General features: G+C 35.2%; 1 protein-coding gene across 1 annotated transcript in view; it reads left to right on the plus strand.

Annotated features, from left to right (window-relative positions):
- CCDC141 (coiled-coil domain containing 141) overlaps nt 1-20,222 on the plus strand; it is a 93,620-nt gene that overhangs the window by 19,818 nt on the left and 53,580 nt on the right. The window contains 5 exon segments of the mRNA XM_068948403.1: nt 2,399-2,507; nt 4,928-5,181; nt 7,530-7,649; nt 11,914-12,108; nt 19,640-19,812. Coding sequence (XP_068804504.1) covers nt 2,399-2,507; nt 4,928-5,181; nt 7,530-7,649; nt 11,914-12,108; nt 19,640-19,812 — 851 coding nt within the window.

Raw genomic sequence — 20,222 nt, forward strand, 5'->3', positions numbered from 1 at the left:
TTACAGTTACACTTACAAACTAATTTTTAGTTTAACTTGCTTTTAGTCTAACTTTACTGAAGATCTCCATATGCAGCCATGCACAACGGACAATTGTGTGAGGCCAGTGAGAGATTTCAGAGTGTTGTCATTACCCCTGTTTATCTCTTTCTCTGTATCTCTTATCTTGACTCACAGCTATGCAGGGAATAAAAGCTCAGGGAACAAAACCTGAGGGTTTCCACAGCCTGCAGGTGTGAGCTTGCTCTGTGTAGCCCCCTGCCTTCTGTTCTCTTCACATCCCTGGAGTTATTAAGAGGATCTTGGCATTACAAAAGTAGGCTGAATTTGCTCCAGGAGTTAGACATTCAATAATGTGAAGTTTTCATATCTTTATTTCAAAGTATGTACCATCCATCAAAGAGCAGGGCTCAGACACCAACAATTGTTTAAACAAGGTTTAACAATTCTCCCTGATAAATCTGCTTCTGCAATGGTCTAGTGTCACATTTAAATTACGGAAGCAACCATTCTAGTGCCAACTGTCCTAAGAGTTCCAAGGGGAGACTACAGTGTCCTGGTTATTTGTGTTATACAAAGAGATTGCTACAGATTTAGCATAGGTATCACTATGATGAATTTATCTACAACCAAAGGTTGACCCAATGCAGAGTAAATCCTTAAGGGACTACTTGATTTGGCCCTATAACAGGCTTATATCACTAAAGCAATGTGCCACAGCTGGAGCAGGGCACAAATCATACCCATTAGATATAGATGCAAAGAAGAAATGCAATATTGGTTTAAATAGGAATTGTTTAAATTTCTTTTGGAAAGCCTTTTCTTTAAAAGACAGCCTGTGATTATGTTAATCTTTTTTTTATTGTGATAAAGAGCAAACTTAATCTCAGGAATATTCTTTAATGAAAATCAGAACTCAAATCCCAAATGTTGGCATGTAATGGATTTGTTTCATAGCATACAGATCAAGAGGGAGAAAAACATAGAACAATAGATTAAAAAAAAAAAAAAAAGCATTGAGCTTACTTTTTATCTTTCTTAATTTCACCACAGGTTTCAACATCTTTGATTACACTGAAATACAAATGTGAACTATCTTAATTTCTTCATGCTTGCAATCAAGCAAGAGAATTGATAAATTCTGTATCTTAGCCTGATCTTTGGGTCTAGATTTTTAATAACTTGGGTTAGGGTGCTCATACTTGGCAATGCACCTTTAAAGATGGAAGCCAAATAAAAAATTCCATTCTTAGTCAGGGTTTCATCAAAGCTTTAGGCGGCCAGGGTCTGGTTTGCTAATTACTACACAATGAAATTATTCAGAAGGAATAGGACATAGCTGATGAGGGAAAAAAAAAAATAGGTTTAACAAAAGGAAAAGTGTGTAGCTAGCTGAAATGATTTCCTGATTTAAATCTTTTTAAATGCATCATGAATAATACTGACTAGCAGTGCTTTGTATGTTATAAGAATGTCTAATAGTCACGCTTAAAGGTTTGTGACTTATCACTTTGTTCCAAACCGCCTTGTTGTTCTGATTGGTGCTCTGAATAATTTTTCAGTACACCTTTCCATGGGTGAAATCTGTTCTAAGGGGTAATATCCATTTGAAATCACTCTGCAATCCTAATGTGAGTCAGATGATTTCAAGACATTTTAATTACTCTATAGAGTATAATCGGACTGTCTTGGCAGTTTTTTGCTCATGCGATCTCAGAACTGCATTACCAGATCTGCTCCAGATCTCCCTGAAGTACAGCATGTTTCAATATTTAAAACATGGAATACGTGGAAAAATGAACTGTAAAAAAATAAGCTAACTTCAGTCTTCATGATAGATATAGTGCTGATCCACTATAATCAGTTATTTACCATTGTATTAGCTTAAATTTGCTACTCATTGCTACCTTCATAAGATTGCTTTGAAGATTGTATCTGTCTGATGTTTCCCTCAAATGTTGTGAACTTAATATTTTAATATGAGAAAGAATTTCTGGGATGGAGACCTAAGTTAAAGGTTTCATTCATTTAAAATGGGTCTTTACAAAAGGCTTTAAAATTCATAGATTCTTCTAAAAGAATTTTCAATGGTCTTGAAGACTGTGTAGGAAAGATGATTTATGAATCATCACAAAGTGACACATCATAAAATGACAAACTGTAATTACAGAATATATCAATTGAATATTGAGTTCCTTCAGTCAAATGAAAACTTCAGAAAAACTGAAGAAGCACAGAGGCCACAAAGCACCTGTAGCTAGCAGTCACTAGAAATGCTTATCTTTTTCTGAGAATTTTCAATTCTCATAAATTTGCCCTAAAATACATAGATTATAATGGAGTCCTGTAAAAGATAATTGTACTGTTCTTCTTTCCACTCTTTATTTTTCTAATGCAGTTTGCTGTTAAAATTGACCAAGTTGAAGATTTCCTCAAAAACGCCCAAGAGTTTGAAAACGTTGACTCTTTGAGAGAACTCCTTCTGCAACAAGAGCATCATACAAAAGGTACAGGCAGTATTCCCTTCCTGATAGTGTGCACTGACTCCTTGAAAGATGATTCTGTTCTTCCCATGCCTATTTGTTTTTAAAACCTCTTAGAACAAATGTGAAAATATTCTAATTGGGAAAATATAATGGTGAAATAATTGAACATGCCTCCCGAAAGCTATGCAATTCCTGGGTTTTGAGCTAGCTCTCTCATGGTTCCATGTTTGTTGCTGCAGAGCACGTAGTTCTAGGCTTTGTGTTCTGAGTTTAAGGCAGTCCAGGTTCAGTGAGCTGCTAAGAAACTAAGCTGACTTTCAGTGCTGATTGGCAAGCAAGTTCTAAAACCATGTGTATGTTTCACTGGAAAGTTCATCAACGTCAACACATGCCTATCAGTGAATTAGCATTTTCCCATGGAAAACAGTCCATGCAAAAGCTTCCAATCAGCTCTAGTACCAGTCCCCTTTAGAGTCCCACAGCTTCTTGAGAGTGGCCCAAAGGTAAGTTTTACCCTTGCTCCCCTGTATTTAGGGGTGAAGTCTGAGGCAAAAATGAAGTGAGGATGGGAACTGTGAGCTATAGCTGGCAGCTGGACAGTCGCATACATGAATTCCCTGCATTCTACCTCTGACTTTGAGGAGTTGTGCTGCGTTTTACTACTCTGTGAAGTTGTTGTGTTTGTTCTAAGAGGTGCTGTAGCCACAACCCTACCACTCTGGTAACAAGGTGCCCTCTCCCCTTCCACCACAAACATCCTGCATGTATATTACCTAGACAAATTTTTTCCTATTACTTCTCTTTGCTCATTCATGAGAAGCATCTTCTGCCATGTTACGGTACTCTCAATGTAGAAAGATTTTACTGTATTAAAACATAGCTACCTTGAATGCTAGGTATTCCTCTGAAGAGAATAGAGAACTGATCTCAGATAACTCTAACATGGGATTTGGAGGTTCGAGTTCAATCTTCATGGCGGAAAGCGCTCACCGTATTGCAATTTTAACTTAAATCTGACAACTGTGTATTGTCACTGCTGAAAAGAGGGTCTGTAACTGTTAGAATTAGATGAAGTGGTTTGCCAGAGAAAAGATGGCTTTGAAAGGGATATTTCTTTCCTCAGTCAGAGAGAAGTGATTGCAGTTGATTCCCCTTTCCCTTACCTTTCTTAACTGCATCAAATTTGGAAAACTGGTAGTGAACTATTTGATAAAAATAGTATTTATTTTCTGTGAGGAAGACACAATCTGCTTAATTTGAAGCAAGACTGCTGAAAATATGACCTTTACAAAACATTGGCTCTACCAGTATGTGATGAGTAGTTTGTCACAAGTATTTCTCACTTAAAAAAAAAAAAAAAAAAAAGTTTTGAAACAATTGCATTTCAAATGAGAATAAAAAAGGCCCAGATATGTAAAGTTTGCATATTTACACATTTTTAGAAGTGTGCTGTTTTGGATGGACTGAAATTGAATATTTCAGATTTTCTGTTGCCTTCCTGGAAGGCAAGAAGTGTAATTTACACGCTGTCTCGGTGAGCTCCTGGATGCTAAATTCTCTTGTTAGCCCTTCATTGCTGGAGAGGTGGAGGCATTCCACTTGTGTGTTTTACCTAACCACTCCACATGAAAGGTGGAGAGCTAGTTCAGGCCAAAGCACCCTATCAGCACATGTGCTTAGCTGGGAAGATGAATATTCCAGCTGTTTGCTGTCTGTCATACTGCTGCTTCACTAGTAACTCCTTGCAAACGTTCCTTGCTTATATTTTTCTCCCTGCTTATCTTGCCTCTTCTTCTGGCTTTGAGGACCCTCTTTCTTCCTGAGTCCTTTCCTAAAACACTTTTTATTTCAAAGACCTGTAAATGCTGATCTTAGTCTTTGTCTGCTAAAAAGATCTTGAACTAGGTGTAAAAAACCTCTAAAACCCTAAATTTTAATAAACTCCCCTGAATTTGACTTGCATCACAAAGGGGAAAAAAAAAAAAAAAAGAGGCTACTGACCCACACAGAAAGCAGGGTAGAAAATTTCACTTGAGCTTTGCTGAGTCTTAGGAAACTAGAAAACAAGCACTTGGCTTGGAGAAAACAATATCACTTGGTTGTCTGTGCACTGTTATGCTTTAGATATACATATATACATGCACGCACACACACATTTGCATGCACACACACATACACGTGCATGCAGGCGCACACACCCCTTTATACTTTGATGTGTTTATACAATAGCTGTCCAAACTGAAATGTCTTAGGATATAAACTTTCTAGAAGACAGTATTTATAACATATTCAGGCAATGTATGAACTTCTGTTCATTGTATATGTGTATGGTAATTGTGTGTGTTAATTGGTATATAGTTTTAAACATGCTTGAATAATATTTAACGTATGCCACTACATTTAAAATCACATTTTTTTCCTATGAAATTCTGTTCTTACAGAGCTCTTGGAAAAGTCACTGGCCCTCTTAAACAAAAGTCAAGAGCTAACTGAATTCATAGAAGGATTCAAATCTGAGGGGCCAAATGCAAATCCTGAACTGATTCAGGGAGCCCACAGCAGCTGCTTGAAAATTGACAATCTCCTTGAACTATTACAAGACCGGAGACGGCAACTGGACAGATCTCTTAAACACCAACGCCAAGGACTTGAGCAGGTTCTGCACATTTGTTTGTGGCACCAACAAGAGAATCAGGTAAGATGCATTATTTAGGAAAGCCCCAGTAAAAGATCAAAAAACTATTCCACAGTAGAGATGGTAACAAGAAAAGGAGCTGAAATATGTTTAGTAGGTCAGTATCCCTGAGTGTCTTTCATTTGATAATTCCTAATTTCTGAATATTTGATTTTGTAGCTGTAACTTCCTCATAATTTATTTTAATATAACCATAATGTTTTCAAAAGCACTATTTCTATCATGTGGTATTCCCTCCCCCTCTTTTAAGTTATTAAGTTTGGTACTTCAAACTAAATTTGATTCCTTTCAAATCAGATTCCCAGCACAAACCTCTAGCTACGTGAGCTAACACAGTAACTGACAGCAGCAGTCATAACTGCAGCAGACTGTTTCTGGACTAGTCAGTTAAAGAGAAGATATAACATATTTAGCCAGCTGGTGTGACTGAAAGCAGAGGATTATTGTGTTATTGGAGTCAAATCAAAGTTCTTTAGGGTACTGTGGTGATGGCAGGTTTTCCACACCCACGATCTGTTTCTCTTCCTTCTTTTTTCTTCCAGCTTAGCTCCTATCTCTTACTGAATCTCCCAAATATATTCTGTTTTATTTTATTTATTTATTTATTTATTTTTTGCCTTCCCTTCAGACCCTACATATATTCAAGTCCCACTGCTTTTTCTCTTTCTGGCACTTTTCCTTTGTGCTCATCTCCCAGCATTCGAATCAGATAACATGGAGGACAAAAAGAGAAAAGCTATCAGAGGAATTTCTGCACCATCAGACTCTTTCCTCTTATTTTCCATGAAAGACACCACAAAAGCTTCACCAACTTGTCAGTGCAAATACACAGAGAGTCTTGCTCAGCCTTCTGAGTTGCTGAATATTAAGTATGCTCAGAGAAGGAGGAACCTATGCAAATTTAACTACCAAAGTCTAACAAGACGCAAGCTGAGTTACTTTCAGTATCTTGTAAATAGGCTAATGTTATGTAGACCACAGGCAGTACGTTCCTAACTGTGATATCCTTGCCTCCAAAAGAAAATTTCCCATTGTGTCAGAGGAAACCGTTAAAGACTGTTAAGGAACTGTAGTCTATTCTGTATGCACTCACTTTGCCTGTGAGGTTGGTTAACCTGAGTCTTATTCAACAAGAACAACTACTTGTAGTTTTGGATAGAGGCAATATAATTGGTGAGGTACACAACCAAACTGGCAGCCTTATTCTGGAGCGCTCAGGATGAATATTGCCAGAATCAGAGCAAGAATTACTTATTGAATGATTAGACAGAATAGATAAAAATAGTATGGTCTTACGCAAGTGTCCTAATCTCAGCATCTAGTTAGAGAGTAATAGCTGACAAAAAATCTGCATCTTAAATAGAAATAATGACAACAGGAACTGCAAGATAGGCTGTAGCCTTTTCTGTGCAAATCATTAAATACCATCTAGTGCTTACCTGGAGAGAGACATTGCTACTGTTCTTATTGTTTTGGGGTTTTTTTCCTTATCACCCTATAACTATCCTATAGAAGAAAGATCCTCAAAAGGAAATTTTGTTTCAATTCACCAGGTTCTCTAATAACTTTACAACAGCTACAGCTTAAGTTTGAATGACAGGCTAACCTGGTAGATTGGAAATAAATTCTCTTAACACATAAAAAAAAAAGAACCTTTTTCCATACCCTTTCTCTTACATTAAAAAGCATTAGATATTACTATAATAACCTGATCATCCCAGTGTTATCCAGCAGTAAACAAAATAGGGAGGAGCATTCAAAACAGGAACATTTCTGAAATAGCTTGCTGCTTAAGAGCAAGTAAGGGATAAAGATGGCTTTTTGGAGCCAGCCACTCTTTTCAAAAAAATGTCACAATACCTGAGATGCTAAATGCTACATGATTTGGTAAAATTTGCCAAAGATGTCCACTTGTCCTCATCATGTAATGGGCAAATATTTGGGAGTAATTGGATGGAATTCACCCAGAATTAGGCAAGATGGAAAATGCTCACTATGTAGTGAGTTTTATGTATGTATGTTCCCGTCGCAGGGAGGTGCTCACATCACAATGTATCAGCACAGAAACTCATGTCTACTGACAGTTTTTCTGATAACCTGGGGAGAGGGGTCAGCATTTAGCGACCTATTAGATCATGCCTGTAGTTTGAGGCTGGTGAGCACCATGAGGGACAATTTAAGCAGTTCATCCTGCTTAGCAGAGTAAATTTTTCTGCATTTGCAGAAGAATCAATGAAAATTAGGGCTTTCTTTGTAGATGAAACTATTTTGTACATGTTTTAAAGATTGGATAGTAATTTCAGAAGTTTTGCACTAATGATGAGAATTCATTTTTGTTATTTATCTAGGTAACATTGTGGTACAAGAACAACATCGGAGATTATTTTCACAGGCAAAACCTAGGCTCGTCTTTATTGGAAAATGAAGAGCTAATTAAAGAGCACAATGAAATGGAAGTCAAAGTGAAAGTAAGAAATATGATAACTGATCAGTAAGCAACTATAAAACTGAATAACAAAACACAAACTCATGCATATAATATACATGAATATGAGTAGATATGATATATGTGTATGTCATATAGACGTATATGTTTCTGAGAAGTTTTTCATTGTTCCTGCCTTAACACATACACACAAGTTTTGCAATGTTTTTCTCATTTAAAACTTTTAAAGTTATTGATAAGGCAATAGAAGAGCAATCTTTTCCATTGCTTAGTTGTTTTTTCAGTTTAGTGATCAGCTTTCCAGACTGATAGTTTAGGAACGAAACGATTTTGCATACACTAAAGAAAAGCAATTTGACCATTTAATATTGACAAAGAGATAAAAATAGGTGGCCAACCACTAGTACCATAATTCATTGTCACTAAAACGTGTGCCTTATTGGAATTGATATTTGTCCATCTGTTTCTGAGGAATAAAAGCAATAGAAAATATTGATTTCATCATGAATTTCAGTGTGTTATAGAATAAATCTGTAATTGTGATGCAAAAAAACCAAGGTGAGATTAAAGATTATGATTAAAGGTGAGATTAAAGATTATACCAAAAAAGCATATTTATATGACATAAATTAGATACGTCATAGACCTTTTCTTCTGGTATGCAACTGTGCCGTCGTCATGTAAGTGCTGTTGCTGGTTGAGGATCATTCCTTACTGTGTCACTTTTGAATATTTGTATTTGGACAACGAGGGTGAGCAAGTAGGCCTGTTTTCATCCAAAAAACATTTCTATAAAAACAAACGCCTTTTTAAAAGTTCTTTGTTGATGTTAAAGACTTTCACTTAAAAATTGCCATAATAGTTTTATTTCATCTGTCTGTTTTCATCCTCTGGAAAAATACCTGATTAATCAACGAACCTAGAAAGAGCTCATTTGGCTTGCCAGATGCAATAGTGAAAGATACTACAACTGTAAAGGGAAAATAAGAGTAACGTGAACTAGGGAGGCATATACAGCATAGGCACATACAGTGCCATGTGTCTTTAATAGGTCTGAGGCATTCACATGTATTTCTTGTCAAATAGAAAAGTCAAGGTAATAGTAGGCTTTGTATTCCTTCTGGGAGAAAAAAATAACATAAATATTTTATTGCTGACTGACAGACTGTTGCAAATTTAACACACAGGCTAAAGGACAGAAAGAACTGATTGAAGATTTTTTGCACTGCATTTGTATGTCCTTGTTTATGGGAAGTATAGGTTTTTTACAGGTAAAAAGCTTTCCTTATAAGTAGAAGGCTGAAAATGGTACAAAAACACTTCAGAAATTCTCTAACTATTTTAAAGAGAATTGTATCGATTTTGAGTAGTGATCATATAGAATAGCAAATGGATCTAACTACATTTAATACCCATAGAAAGTGTGCAAGGTTGTAATGTTCATGGATTTTTTTAACTATAAATTATTGTGATAAATTATTATTTTGAGTTTGAGTGAAAGGTTAAAGCAGGAACTTGGTTGAGTATAAAAGAGGCAGAATTTAACCTATGCTTTTAAGATAATCTAAAAGCTAATCATTGGGGAACTTACCACACATAGATTCATGAATGCTGTTACAGTGAAATCCTCTTAAAGTGAAATCATTGCACTACTGTTGAAGTCAATTTCTTATAATTAGTCTTGCCTGTTTTGATTATAATTTACACAGTGCAATACTCTGAAACAATTCAGAACTTTTTCTGCTTCTCTGTACTGTTTCTACACTAACTGTAGACAAATTTCCTTCCTGTTACATTAAAATACACATTTTTAATTCTTGCAAAAATATTAACTATGATATGCATAGATTTTCATAAGAAATGAGGCTGCATGTATCCAAAGATGACCTTATTTTCTGTTTAATTGTAATTAGTCCCAATTAAACGCTCCCAAATGCAGTTTTATTTTCTAATTCTCATTAACATCTATACATTTACATGCTCAAATGTGAATAAAATCTCTATTAGAATCTGATCATGGAATGCATTTGGTATTAGTCATTCCAGCTGTAAGCAATGGAAGTTGATGACATTTTGGTGCTAACAGGATTGGCTATCAGGAGGTCTAATTTGACACACCTTGCTCACAAATAGGACAATTAAAGATGCGTATGTGGAAAGGCATCCTATATTATCTTATTTCCAAGATAAATACTTCAAATAAAGAGGAATGAATATAGCACAGCAGACTATAATTAGTCTCAAAATCCTCATTCTTACTGAACATTGCTTAGGGTAGACAAAGACAGGATTTTATGAAAGAGGTGTTCTGCTTTAAAGAATGCATTGCACAATCTCACTTAATAAAAATTATAGGCTGAAGATTATTGCATCCAGAACTCAGGAGTGATCATTATTTTAATTTGTGAGGAAAATAAAAAAAAAAAAAAAAAAGATTTTGTTATAGATATTTATCAGTAGTAGAAAAAAGGAAAAAAAAAATCTTTCATTGCGTTCCAGATTCATCTCTTTCTATTTTACCAGGAAGCTGGAAGTATCTGGTACAAGGCCTCAAGTAATACTTATGGTGGAGTATTTTGGGTGTTTTCCTTATTGTAATGTGTGATTTCATTGTGGCTTGTGACTCTTCCAAAACAGCAACACTTTCTACTATATACAAGCAAATATAATGAGCAGGATTTGGCCTTCAGATGCTTGTTTGCCAAAGGGCTGAACTTTAAATAGCTCCGAGAGGCTCTTCTTAAGGTCTTCGCTATAGAAGGAGGGGTTAGCATGAGGGAGACAGATCTCCATGTTTGCAGGCATATCATGTGCATATATTGAAGCTTACTCAAAACTCGATTCTCCATTTTGTAAGGAATTCTGGGAATTCATGCTAAATGAATTTCAAAAAGATTTTTCTCTTCTTTCAAAGTATATTTAATTATCAGAAAAAGTAAAGGAAAAATGCTACCTAAGACATGGGAAATTATACGATAATAGCAGGTGCTCCTTTTGTTTTGAGTAGCGCAGTACAGTTCTAATATTAAGTGTTGACAAGCACAATAGGAAAAAAGGTACGTTATGTAATAGTTTTACTATCTTACTGCTTCTTCTAAAGGAACACAGCAAAAAAAAAAAAAAGCAACTAAAAATAAAGCAATGGTTTATTAAGAACTTTATTAATTATTATTAGAATATTAAGAAATGGTGTTTTTTTCTTGACTCCTTGAAGATTCTTTCCATTTCAGTTATCTAGTCTGATACACTTTTCGATACCTCTTTATAACTTAAAGAAGATAGTGGGACCGAAGACCGTACTAGCATCATAATAGGGGAAACTGTGGAAATAAAAGTTTTGTATGTAAAGGAAAGTGCATTGGCTGAACCCCTAAATTTGATGTGTAAATGGCGTCAGTACACTAGAAGCACAAATCGGTGCAGGATGAATAGTTTAAAAAAGAAATAGTAGCCAACACAGAGAATCAGTTCTGATTAGGTAAACTTCAAACCGTGCAGTGCAGATGAAGCATCTACATGCAAACTTGTACTGATTCAGTTAAATCCACTTTAAAGCACTTGAGTTTTAAAGTACCTAACTCAATCAAGTGTCGATAGTGTTTCTGGCTGTGTGGCTTGAAATTCAATGTATGATCATCCTTTCTAAACCACCCCTTTTATCTGTCATTGCCACTGGGGTGGCTTATGGTCAGATGAGGCACAGACATTTGAACTGACTTGTTTTTTTTTGTAAACAAAGTCAGGGAAAATGTATGATGAAGGAGGAGGATACCACATGTTACTTAAAGGATAATCATTTGGATTTAAGCGATTACTAGAGAGCTCTCAGCAGAAATTGTGTTACTGAAAGCAGTTATTATCCAGGCAGGATTTTAATTTGTTATTGTTTAAACAGTTGGGCTTAAGGGGTTGTTTATCATAGAAATGTGATGTCACCTAGTATAAATGATATCTTCATCGTTAAAAATTGAAGAAAAAGTTTCTTGTACAGCTGGACCTGCTCTTTGTGTGTTCCAGGCTGGTCTGGACAACAGATACACTAATTTAGGTATGCTACTTCTGTATGTGAAACTGTGTGCAAAGAATGTACAATGCTGCCACTAACAATGCTGGCACTAAAACCATGCTTTGCTGAGAAACCCCTCCTAGCAGAAATTATTTCAGATGGTGATAACCTCCAGACCTGTAAATGTGATCTGTAGTTTCCATTATTTATATTATTGTTACTGTGCAGATATGTTACTTTTTCTCTGTATAGTTAATTAAAGTGGAATTCTTCCTGTTAGGAATGGAATTCCACTGTGGAAACACTGAAGGCTGAAGCACTTAAAGTCTTGCTTTGGGAGGACTCTGCAGACAAAGAACATCTGAAGCTTTCAAATCAGAAAATCTGTGTGCTGCAAGAAGAGGTATGCTGCCATATGGAAGAGAGGAAGGCCCTGCTACAAGAGGCTAACGACTTTTTTAATGCTGCTAATAAGGTCGGTAAGAACCCAAGCCGGTAATAAATAGTACCATGATAATACAACTTTTACGTTGCTCTTAAAGGCTGTTATACATGGGATTATGCAAATAGGCTTAATTAAGCCTTTTGGAATGCATAATTATTAATCTGATTAGCCTTTACTGTAATCTTTTACCTCAAAATTCTCTCAAAAATGGTAAGTGTATTTTAAAATGCTTTTTAAAATGTCTATGTGGACAAGAGGTCTCAGCTTCCAAAATAAGAGTTTTAGTATTCTTGAAATAAGGTATATGAGAAATCTGCCAAAAATTGGACTTTAAGATCATGGGCTCTGTCATGATGACATAATGCTATGTAAGGAAAGATAGAGGAGTTGCTCTAACGTACCCAGCTGTTACATGCTAGAATGGGCACCAGAAGAAGTATCTATACTTGCAGTGTTCTCCGCAGGGGCTAATTAATAATCAGACATGAGAGTAATAAGGACAATTTATAATCCTTCATATAGGGCTTGTCATACACTACATGGACTAGACATGATATAACAGCAAAGAGGCCAGTTAAAAAAAAGCACAAAACTCACTTAGTCTCAGCATAAAAGATGAATTAAGGTCCTGATTTTTGAGGATGTTTTCACCTTCTGGAGACTATAATGAGGTCAGCAAGGGAATGTGTAGGCAATAGTTTCCATCACTGGAGTGCTCATTTGGAGATTCAGTGATTCAGATTTCAAAATTAGATTCTTGGAGCTCTCACTGAAAAGGCTAAGGAGGGCCTGCTGATCTACTGAATTCTATACACTGCTTTTTTTGTGTGGATTGTATTTCGGAACAATCAGCCTTGACTAGTATGTCTCTCTCCATCTTTTCCTAATCTCATGTGATGAAGATGACTAAATCATTGTTGCCCCATCCAAAAAGGAATATTTGAAAGCTAAATCTTTACTTTTCCAAACATCAGCTGCAGAAATTATTGCTCTTATGAAAATAATTTTCATAAATTTGGTCATTAATTCTTGTTACAGCCTATTTATAATTCTTACCGCACCTCCTACATCATAAAAGGTGTTTATCTTACTAGGATACTTCAGTACACTTTCAAGAATTCTATTTATCATTTCTCCTAGTTTTTTTTCATTGACTGTAACGTGAGCAGCGTAAGAATATTCTCGTAGACTGTTTCTTCAAATCCCTATTCCAAAATAATAATAACTCTTTGTTCTTCAGTCATCTCCTGAGGTTGTTTAGACCAGTCATCATGTGGTCTTAAATGGGTTAGATTACTCTCAGTATTCTTACTGGCTCAGGGCCTAAGATCTTAAAATTCTTTTTGAAATGTTTTGATGTTACAAGGTAATACTTAATCACAGTTAAAAATGTATTATTAGTTTTTAAGTTAAATTAATTCAAGGGGTAACTTTAATAGGTGTCCAGGAAACAAATGTTTTTAAACTTATTTTTCAAGAAAAGGAAAAGAAAATGACTGAAAAAAAATCGCTATACAGGAATACAATACAGTCAAGGAAATGCATATAGTAAGAAAGTAAATGATAGTAGACATAATAACAGACATAATAGAAATGACCTGAGATTCATCCATGTGCAATCAAAAAGAATTAAAATGGTAAGAGTGCTGTTCACTTATACTGAAACAAAATGAATCCTGAGGGACCCCAGTGCCTATTCTTTGCTGCAGAATGTTCCCAGTTAAAAGCTAAAATATTCATTGGCTGGCACACATGTTGCTAGAACTGTATTCAATAGTATTTTGCTTACTGAACCTTACTTCTTTGAGAAACTGGGTTGAATTTTAAATTAGTCTTAACAAAAATAAAATGATCCTCTGAACAATTGTTCTTGCTATATACAAAATGATCATAAGCCAGTTTGCAGTGGATGTGTGCTTATATAATAAAAATTAGCATCTTATTTGGATGCAAATTTGGCTGTAACTCATACTGTCTTCTTAAAATTTATGAGAGGTTAAAAAAAAAAAAAAAATTCCCTCCCCCCTTTTAAGAGGTATTGCTTGCAAATCTGTAAAACTTCCAATTTCCCCCAAACTGGAAGAATGCTAATATTGTACTGAACTTAAAAAGGGTGGAGAGGGAAAGAGGAGGGAGGACACAGCATTTCAACCTAAAATCAGGCTTGGGTGAAGTCATGGAAACAGCTGACAGAAGAGCTGAATGATAAAGAATTGAGGGAGCTTAGTATCATTAATGTAAATCCATTCACATATGTCAGGAAGACTGTTGGTCAATAAAGGTGGAAAAAGTGTTATAACAGATTTCTGTAGTTGTATCAGTGCTATTTCGTGTTTTGATAATGAAAGGGAATGATATAAAACCTACAAGCTACTTTTCAGATTCAGAGCCACATCTATTTTAAGCCTTAAAAAAGGACATAAATGAGGATTTTTACAACAGATGTGCTCTATTATGGATTGATTATTGGTCTTTTTCTGCTTAAAATATTTATAATCACTCTAAGAGTAGTAGATAATGAAGAGAGGCAACCTATAAGCACCTATATGGGCAATGAAAGTGTGATAATACATACTTTTTCTGTCAACCAAATCCTTTGACAAATTTAGGTAAAAACAGACTAGAAATAAGGCATATTTTTTTCAACAGTGGAAAAAATGATCTGTTGGAACAATTTACCACATTTCTGGTAGATTTTCTGTGACTGTAAACTGAATCATATTCTTTATTAAAATAAGAAGTAATTTAGGAATTATGTGGCTTATCCATGTGACAAAAGTAATTTCTGGTATTATTACTTTGCAGCAATTTGTTGAAGCAAATTGATTTGTGTTAGAGCAGAGGGATTAAGCAAAGAATCTTCTCTTATCTAGCCTTCATGTCAGTAGAAAACATATTTTAGGGTTTTTCCAGGTATGTGCTCTCAGAGCTGAGATCTATTTTTTTTAGAAATAGAATTGTCTCAGTATTGTTGCCTTGATTTGGGAGCATAAAGCTTTTGAAACATGAGGTCTTTAGCTATCAGTACTGAATAAGTGCATGTTACATTGAAATTAAAGAAAACAAGAGTTTCTGAGCTTTTTGGAAATACTAAGTTCTTAGACTTTGCTATCTGAAGCTATCCCATTTAGTTTTAAGGCTTGATAATTTTGAAAATCAGTTGCTATATTTGAACACTTTCAACTGAAAAGGAGAACCTCAAACTTAAATGACAAGCTTAAAATGTGAAACCTCTTTTTCCATTTTATGAGGAGCCCATTCTTCACAGGTGCATTCATCAAGTAGTATTAATAAAGCAAGCTTTATCCCAGAATTTTCTAGTTAGAAGATCAGTTAGAAAAGTTTCTATTTTAAGGTGCCTAAAGATCAAACCGTCCTTTTTTGTTTTTGTTTTTTGAAGCGTATTGTTTGTAGGTCATTTATAGACTCTTTAGGAGCTGGTCACTTCCAGTAAGAGTTTGTAGGTCATTTATAGACTCTTTAGGAGCTGGTCACTTCCAGTAAGAGTTTGAACAACTCTCCGGAAAAAACCTGAAGACTTTGCCTTCACTAATTTGTGCTTTGAGCACCAGGTGGGGCTGTAATCACATTTGTCTTTTAAATTGTGCTATGTTCCCTTGATATTTTTTTCTAACAACATAATAAAAAATACTTACTATTGAAATGATTTACAGACCCTTGAAGTGCTAGACACCTTTTGCTCCAACAAGTCTGATCTTTCTTGACTTCATTTATAACAAGAGGAATCCAAGAAAGGCAGGTGAAAACAGTGCTGTATCTGCTGATGGTCAACCCTTAACTAGGTCGGGAGGAGCCACACAAATGTAGGTCTACTGCTTTGACAGCAGAGGTAGTAGCATCTTTTCAGAATACAATGCTATGCTTTGTCAAAGTACATGTCAAAGACAGGACTAGCTTTGGTACGTCTGCATAGCATGCTGTTACACTACTCCCTATTCAGTGCAAGAATGAACAGAACAGGACCTACTCCTGTTGTGCTGCACTGAAACTGAATTACTATAGTTCAGAAACCAGGCGTTTTCAGCCATTCTTAGGGCATACCTGAACTTCCGGACTGTGTTTATAAAGGGCAAATAAGCAAACTAGAATAGCTGTTGCCTTGAACTAACTTAAAAAAAAACTCTTTAGATTGTCTATCTTTCACTGCCATTTTCATTTTTAATGAATTTAGGAAGGTAACACAGACTACACTTTAGTTACTTGAAAGCTAGAAAAAGCATAGCACTTGCATTGTCTTTGTCTTAAGTTCTGTTCATTTGACTGCATTAGGCAGTAGTTCCTGCACGTTGGCAAAGTCTGAGGTTCTTCTGGCTCTGTGGCTATTTTCTAATCATGTAAGCTAGGCTTTTGCTCACCTTTCCTTTATATGTTGTCCCAATTAACGCTTACGCGGTTACTTTCAGTTTGACTTCCTGCAGTGGTAGCTCTATGTAGCTATCCTTTGAGAATACTCGAGAAATTACACCTGGTCTAGACTAAGATTGCTTTGATAGGGCAGCAGCTTGAAAACGTTTACTAGAATAACTTTAAGCAAATAAATAAGGCTATACTGAGTTCAGTATATCTGCCGATTCACATTTTTAGTTAGCTGTGACAGATCTTGTGCTTTGGCCTCTCAGTTACTTCAAAATAGAACTTTTGATTTTGAGCTCCGGGCCATACATACTTGCTTGTAACTACTTTCGAGACTGCTTTTTCTTCTATAGACCATTCCAAAATTCAAAATCATTTAAGGTGGTATATATACTAAGTAGCTTTAAAGTGAACATGCAGGTGGTACTTAGAGGTAGATGCTCTCTGCATGGAGCTGCGGGAATTGACATGCATACCTCTGCGTCATCCAGTGAAACTCATCCTGTTTAACCTTCTAGGTACGTTCCAAATTGCAAGTACAGGTATTTTCTTGAGAAACTGCAGCTCAAACAATAGAAATGCTATTTTTGTTGTTGGTGGTGGTAGCGTTAATGGAGTTTTCAGGGCTTTGTGTTTGTTGTTAGTCAATGATTTTGTGTTGATAGCATTCAGTATTAATGAAAATAAATAAATACATACAAGTATATATTTCTGAACAGAAGCCATGCTGAAAAAATCCTTTCCTTTGTTTCAGTCTTGGTAATTCATGAAGTGTAGGGAGCTACAGAGAGACAATTGAACAGGCATACCCGTTCGATTCAAAATAAGACAATTGTATGGAGCCAGATGGCAGTAGAGAAACAGAGGATGCACAGAGGGACTATATCCTTTATTTCCTTTAAAAGGTCTGAAAGCTGTGTCAGACAGCTGAGGAAGAGAGACAGAAGTAAAAGAAAACCAAAGAAAAAACAAAAAATTAAAGTGGAAAACTCCAAAACCTCACCATTCGTGTTTTGCAAATACACAGTCACACACAGTTACAAAGCCTGTCAAGATTGGGAAAAGTGCAGTGGATGCTTGGCATTTTTTTTTTTTTGTTGCAGTTCTTCTTTGAGAATTATAACACAGTGGCACTCGTATATACCTTTTTGTTTTATTTGTTTTAAATTTCCCTATTGCTGTTTACCAAGATTCAAAACACTTTCTCACATTTGATGCATAGCTAGTTAAATATGTTAACTAATAATACTTATAATAAGTCTGAGTGGATAACTCCTTCTGAAATGCTTATAAATCCATAATTGTTCTTGAATGCTTCGTAACTTTCCTATGACTCTTTAATTTAAGATTCTTAAATATGGTCCTCAAGACTACAATTCATTATATAGAACCTATTATACAAAGTAAACTTCACTGAGTTCCTGAGCTCATGTGAAGGGCCTCTATTTGCAGAAAAACCTCTAAAAAATTCATAGACAGCCATGAATCTATTCTTAGTTCTTGCCTTGGTCTGAAGTTGACTGCCTTTTTTATAGTTATGATAACTAAAAGGATTTCATGCTTTAGGAAAAGTTCTTCCTGGGTACGTTCAATCACACTCCTCCTTGATGGAGTGTGCTTGTTCCTAGAAATTTTTCTTAGTATAGTCAGGATAACTTAATTTTTTTCATGCTGAATCTTTTATTCTGCAAGGAAAAATAACCTTCTTGTGCATAGATTTCCGTTGTTTGAGAGATTCAGGCATCTCTGCTTGCTATTTTGAGTCTGCAACAGAGTCCATTCTCAGTTGCTGAGTTCTTAGTTCATATCCAACGTATCAAGCTGAATCATATAGTCCCATAAGAATATCTCTGGTTTTTCATTTTTCCACATTTTATTCAAACCATTACTCATATAGTTCCAGTTCCATGCCTCTGTAAGAATACAGGAACCTTGTAGAGACCTTTCATATGAATACAGATTTACTCTGCATCAAAGTACTTTTGCTTTTCAGATGTAGTAAATGTAAAGATTTTTACTTTGTTCTGTAAATGTATATGTTAAATGGGAAATTGAGGCTATTAGATATTTCCCACAAGAGAAAAGCAGCAGAAGAGATTGTAGAGGTTTCCATTTTAAGTTAAAAAAAATGAAAGGCTTGCTTTTTTTTTTTTTTTTTTGACATTACAGTATGTTGGCTAGAACAGAATTCCCTTCTCACACTCATAACAGCTTTTGTAATGTAATGGCAACATAAATAAAACATAAGTAAAAAAACTTTTGGTACCAGATTCAGCATATATGATTCAGTAAGTGTTTGGGTAATGTCATTTTGTTAAAAGGTATTGATACTCTAAATTATTTCTTTATTGTCAAATCTATAGTCTAACTTTTCACTTGCAATGTAGCACCTTTTGCTGCAATTGTTATTGTCTGCTTCCTTGCTTTATTTAGATCCTAAGATTTTTGGTGTTCGGAGCAGTTTAAAAAAAGGTGCCTAAGAGGCTGTGTCACTACTGCTGTGACGTTAATAATGCTATTAGGTTTTGACACATTTCTATTTTACTAATATCACTTTTAATAATTTTAATATTGGAGTATTGAAGTGTTTTCATTCTGTCTCCTATTTTTTTAAAAGTACTTCTGTCAGTTTCTCCTGGTATTTGAATGAGAAACTTCCTTTTGTACAATGGAAAACAGAATATGTGTAATAATACCCAAGTTTTGTATGTTCAAAATCATAGCCTACCTTGTTACTGAAAATAGATTAAATTATAGTTTACTTGTTGGTATGTTTGATGTATTTAAAATATTAAAAAGAAAAAGAGTTTAGGTAAAACTATTAGTGTGCTTTAACAAACCCTAGAGTGATAACACACTTTCAGTTATATTACTTGTGTTATTTTGGTTCTGCTTCAGTATCCAGTTGGCCTGACTATTGCTGAAAAAGATAATGGTTTTAAATTCAAATGGTAATCATGATTTTGCACGCCCGTACTTATTTTAAGTTCCGTGGAATTATAGCTGTTTTCTTCTATGACCTGTAAAGTCAGTATCATGCACTGATTTAAAATATTGCTGTTCATTTCTCAAGAAATAGGAAATATTGATTGTCCATTGATCATCTGTTTGTTTCATGTAAAAGAATACATACATAGATACACATTTTGAATAGAAATACTGATAGTAGATGCTTTTCTTTTTGCAGGCCGTTGGTGCTCTTGAAGATATTGAGAATTACCTTAAAATTCTTAATTCAGAAGGCTTAAGTTTGCCTATCTTAGCAATGAAGTATGAGGAATTACAGGAAGAAATTAAAGACTGCACAACCAGTACCTTGCAAAAGGGACAAACCTTAGTTAATAAAGCAGATTCTCACAGGTATTTCTTTTATTTTTTTTCATATCTGCTCCATTTTTCCATATTTGCCAGTTGTTTTATAACAACACTAGCTAGAACGAGGCTGCATTTATCCAAGTAGGTGGAGGCCTAAGTGACCTCAAAAATCAAAGTTTCAGCCATACTTATTTTTTTATGTCTCACTGTTGCTGTTCATACAGACGGAATCTCTTCTCTTTGACAAAAATCTTCAGACATAGTCCTGTGATACTTACAAGATTTATTTCAAAGAGTGGGATTAATATATTGGGGCAGTAAATGAAAATTAATATGTCAACAGCTATGAACAGTCCTTACTGCCCAATGTAATCCCTTAAGACCTTTTTGACACTTATCATTGTAATAGATATAACGTGATTTGATGCAAGACAAAGATACGCCTGTTAAGCCAA

The sequence above is a fragment of the Struthio camelus genome, chromosome 6, assembly GCF_040807025.1.
Source record: "Struthio camelus isolate bStrCam1 chromosome 6, bStrCam1.hap1, whole genome shotgun sequence".
NCBI classification, from domain to species: Eukaryota; Metazoa; Chordata; class Aves; order Struthioniformes; family Struthionidae; genus Struthio; species Struthio camelus.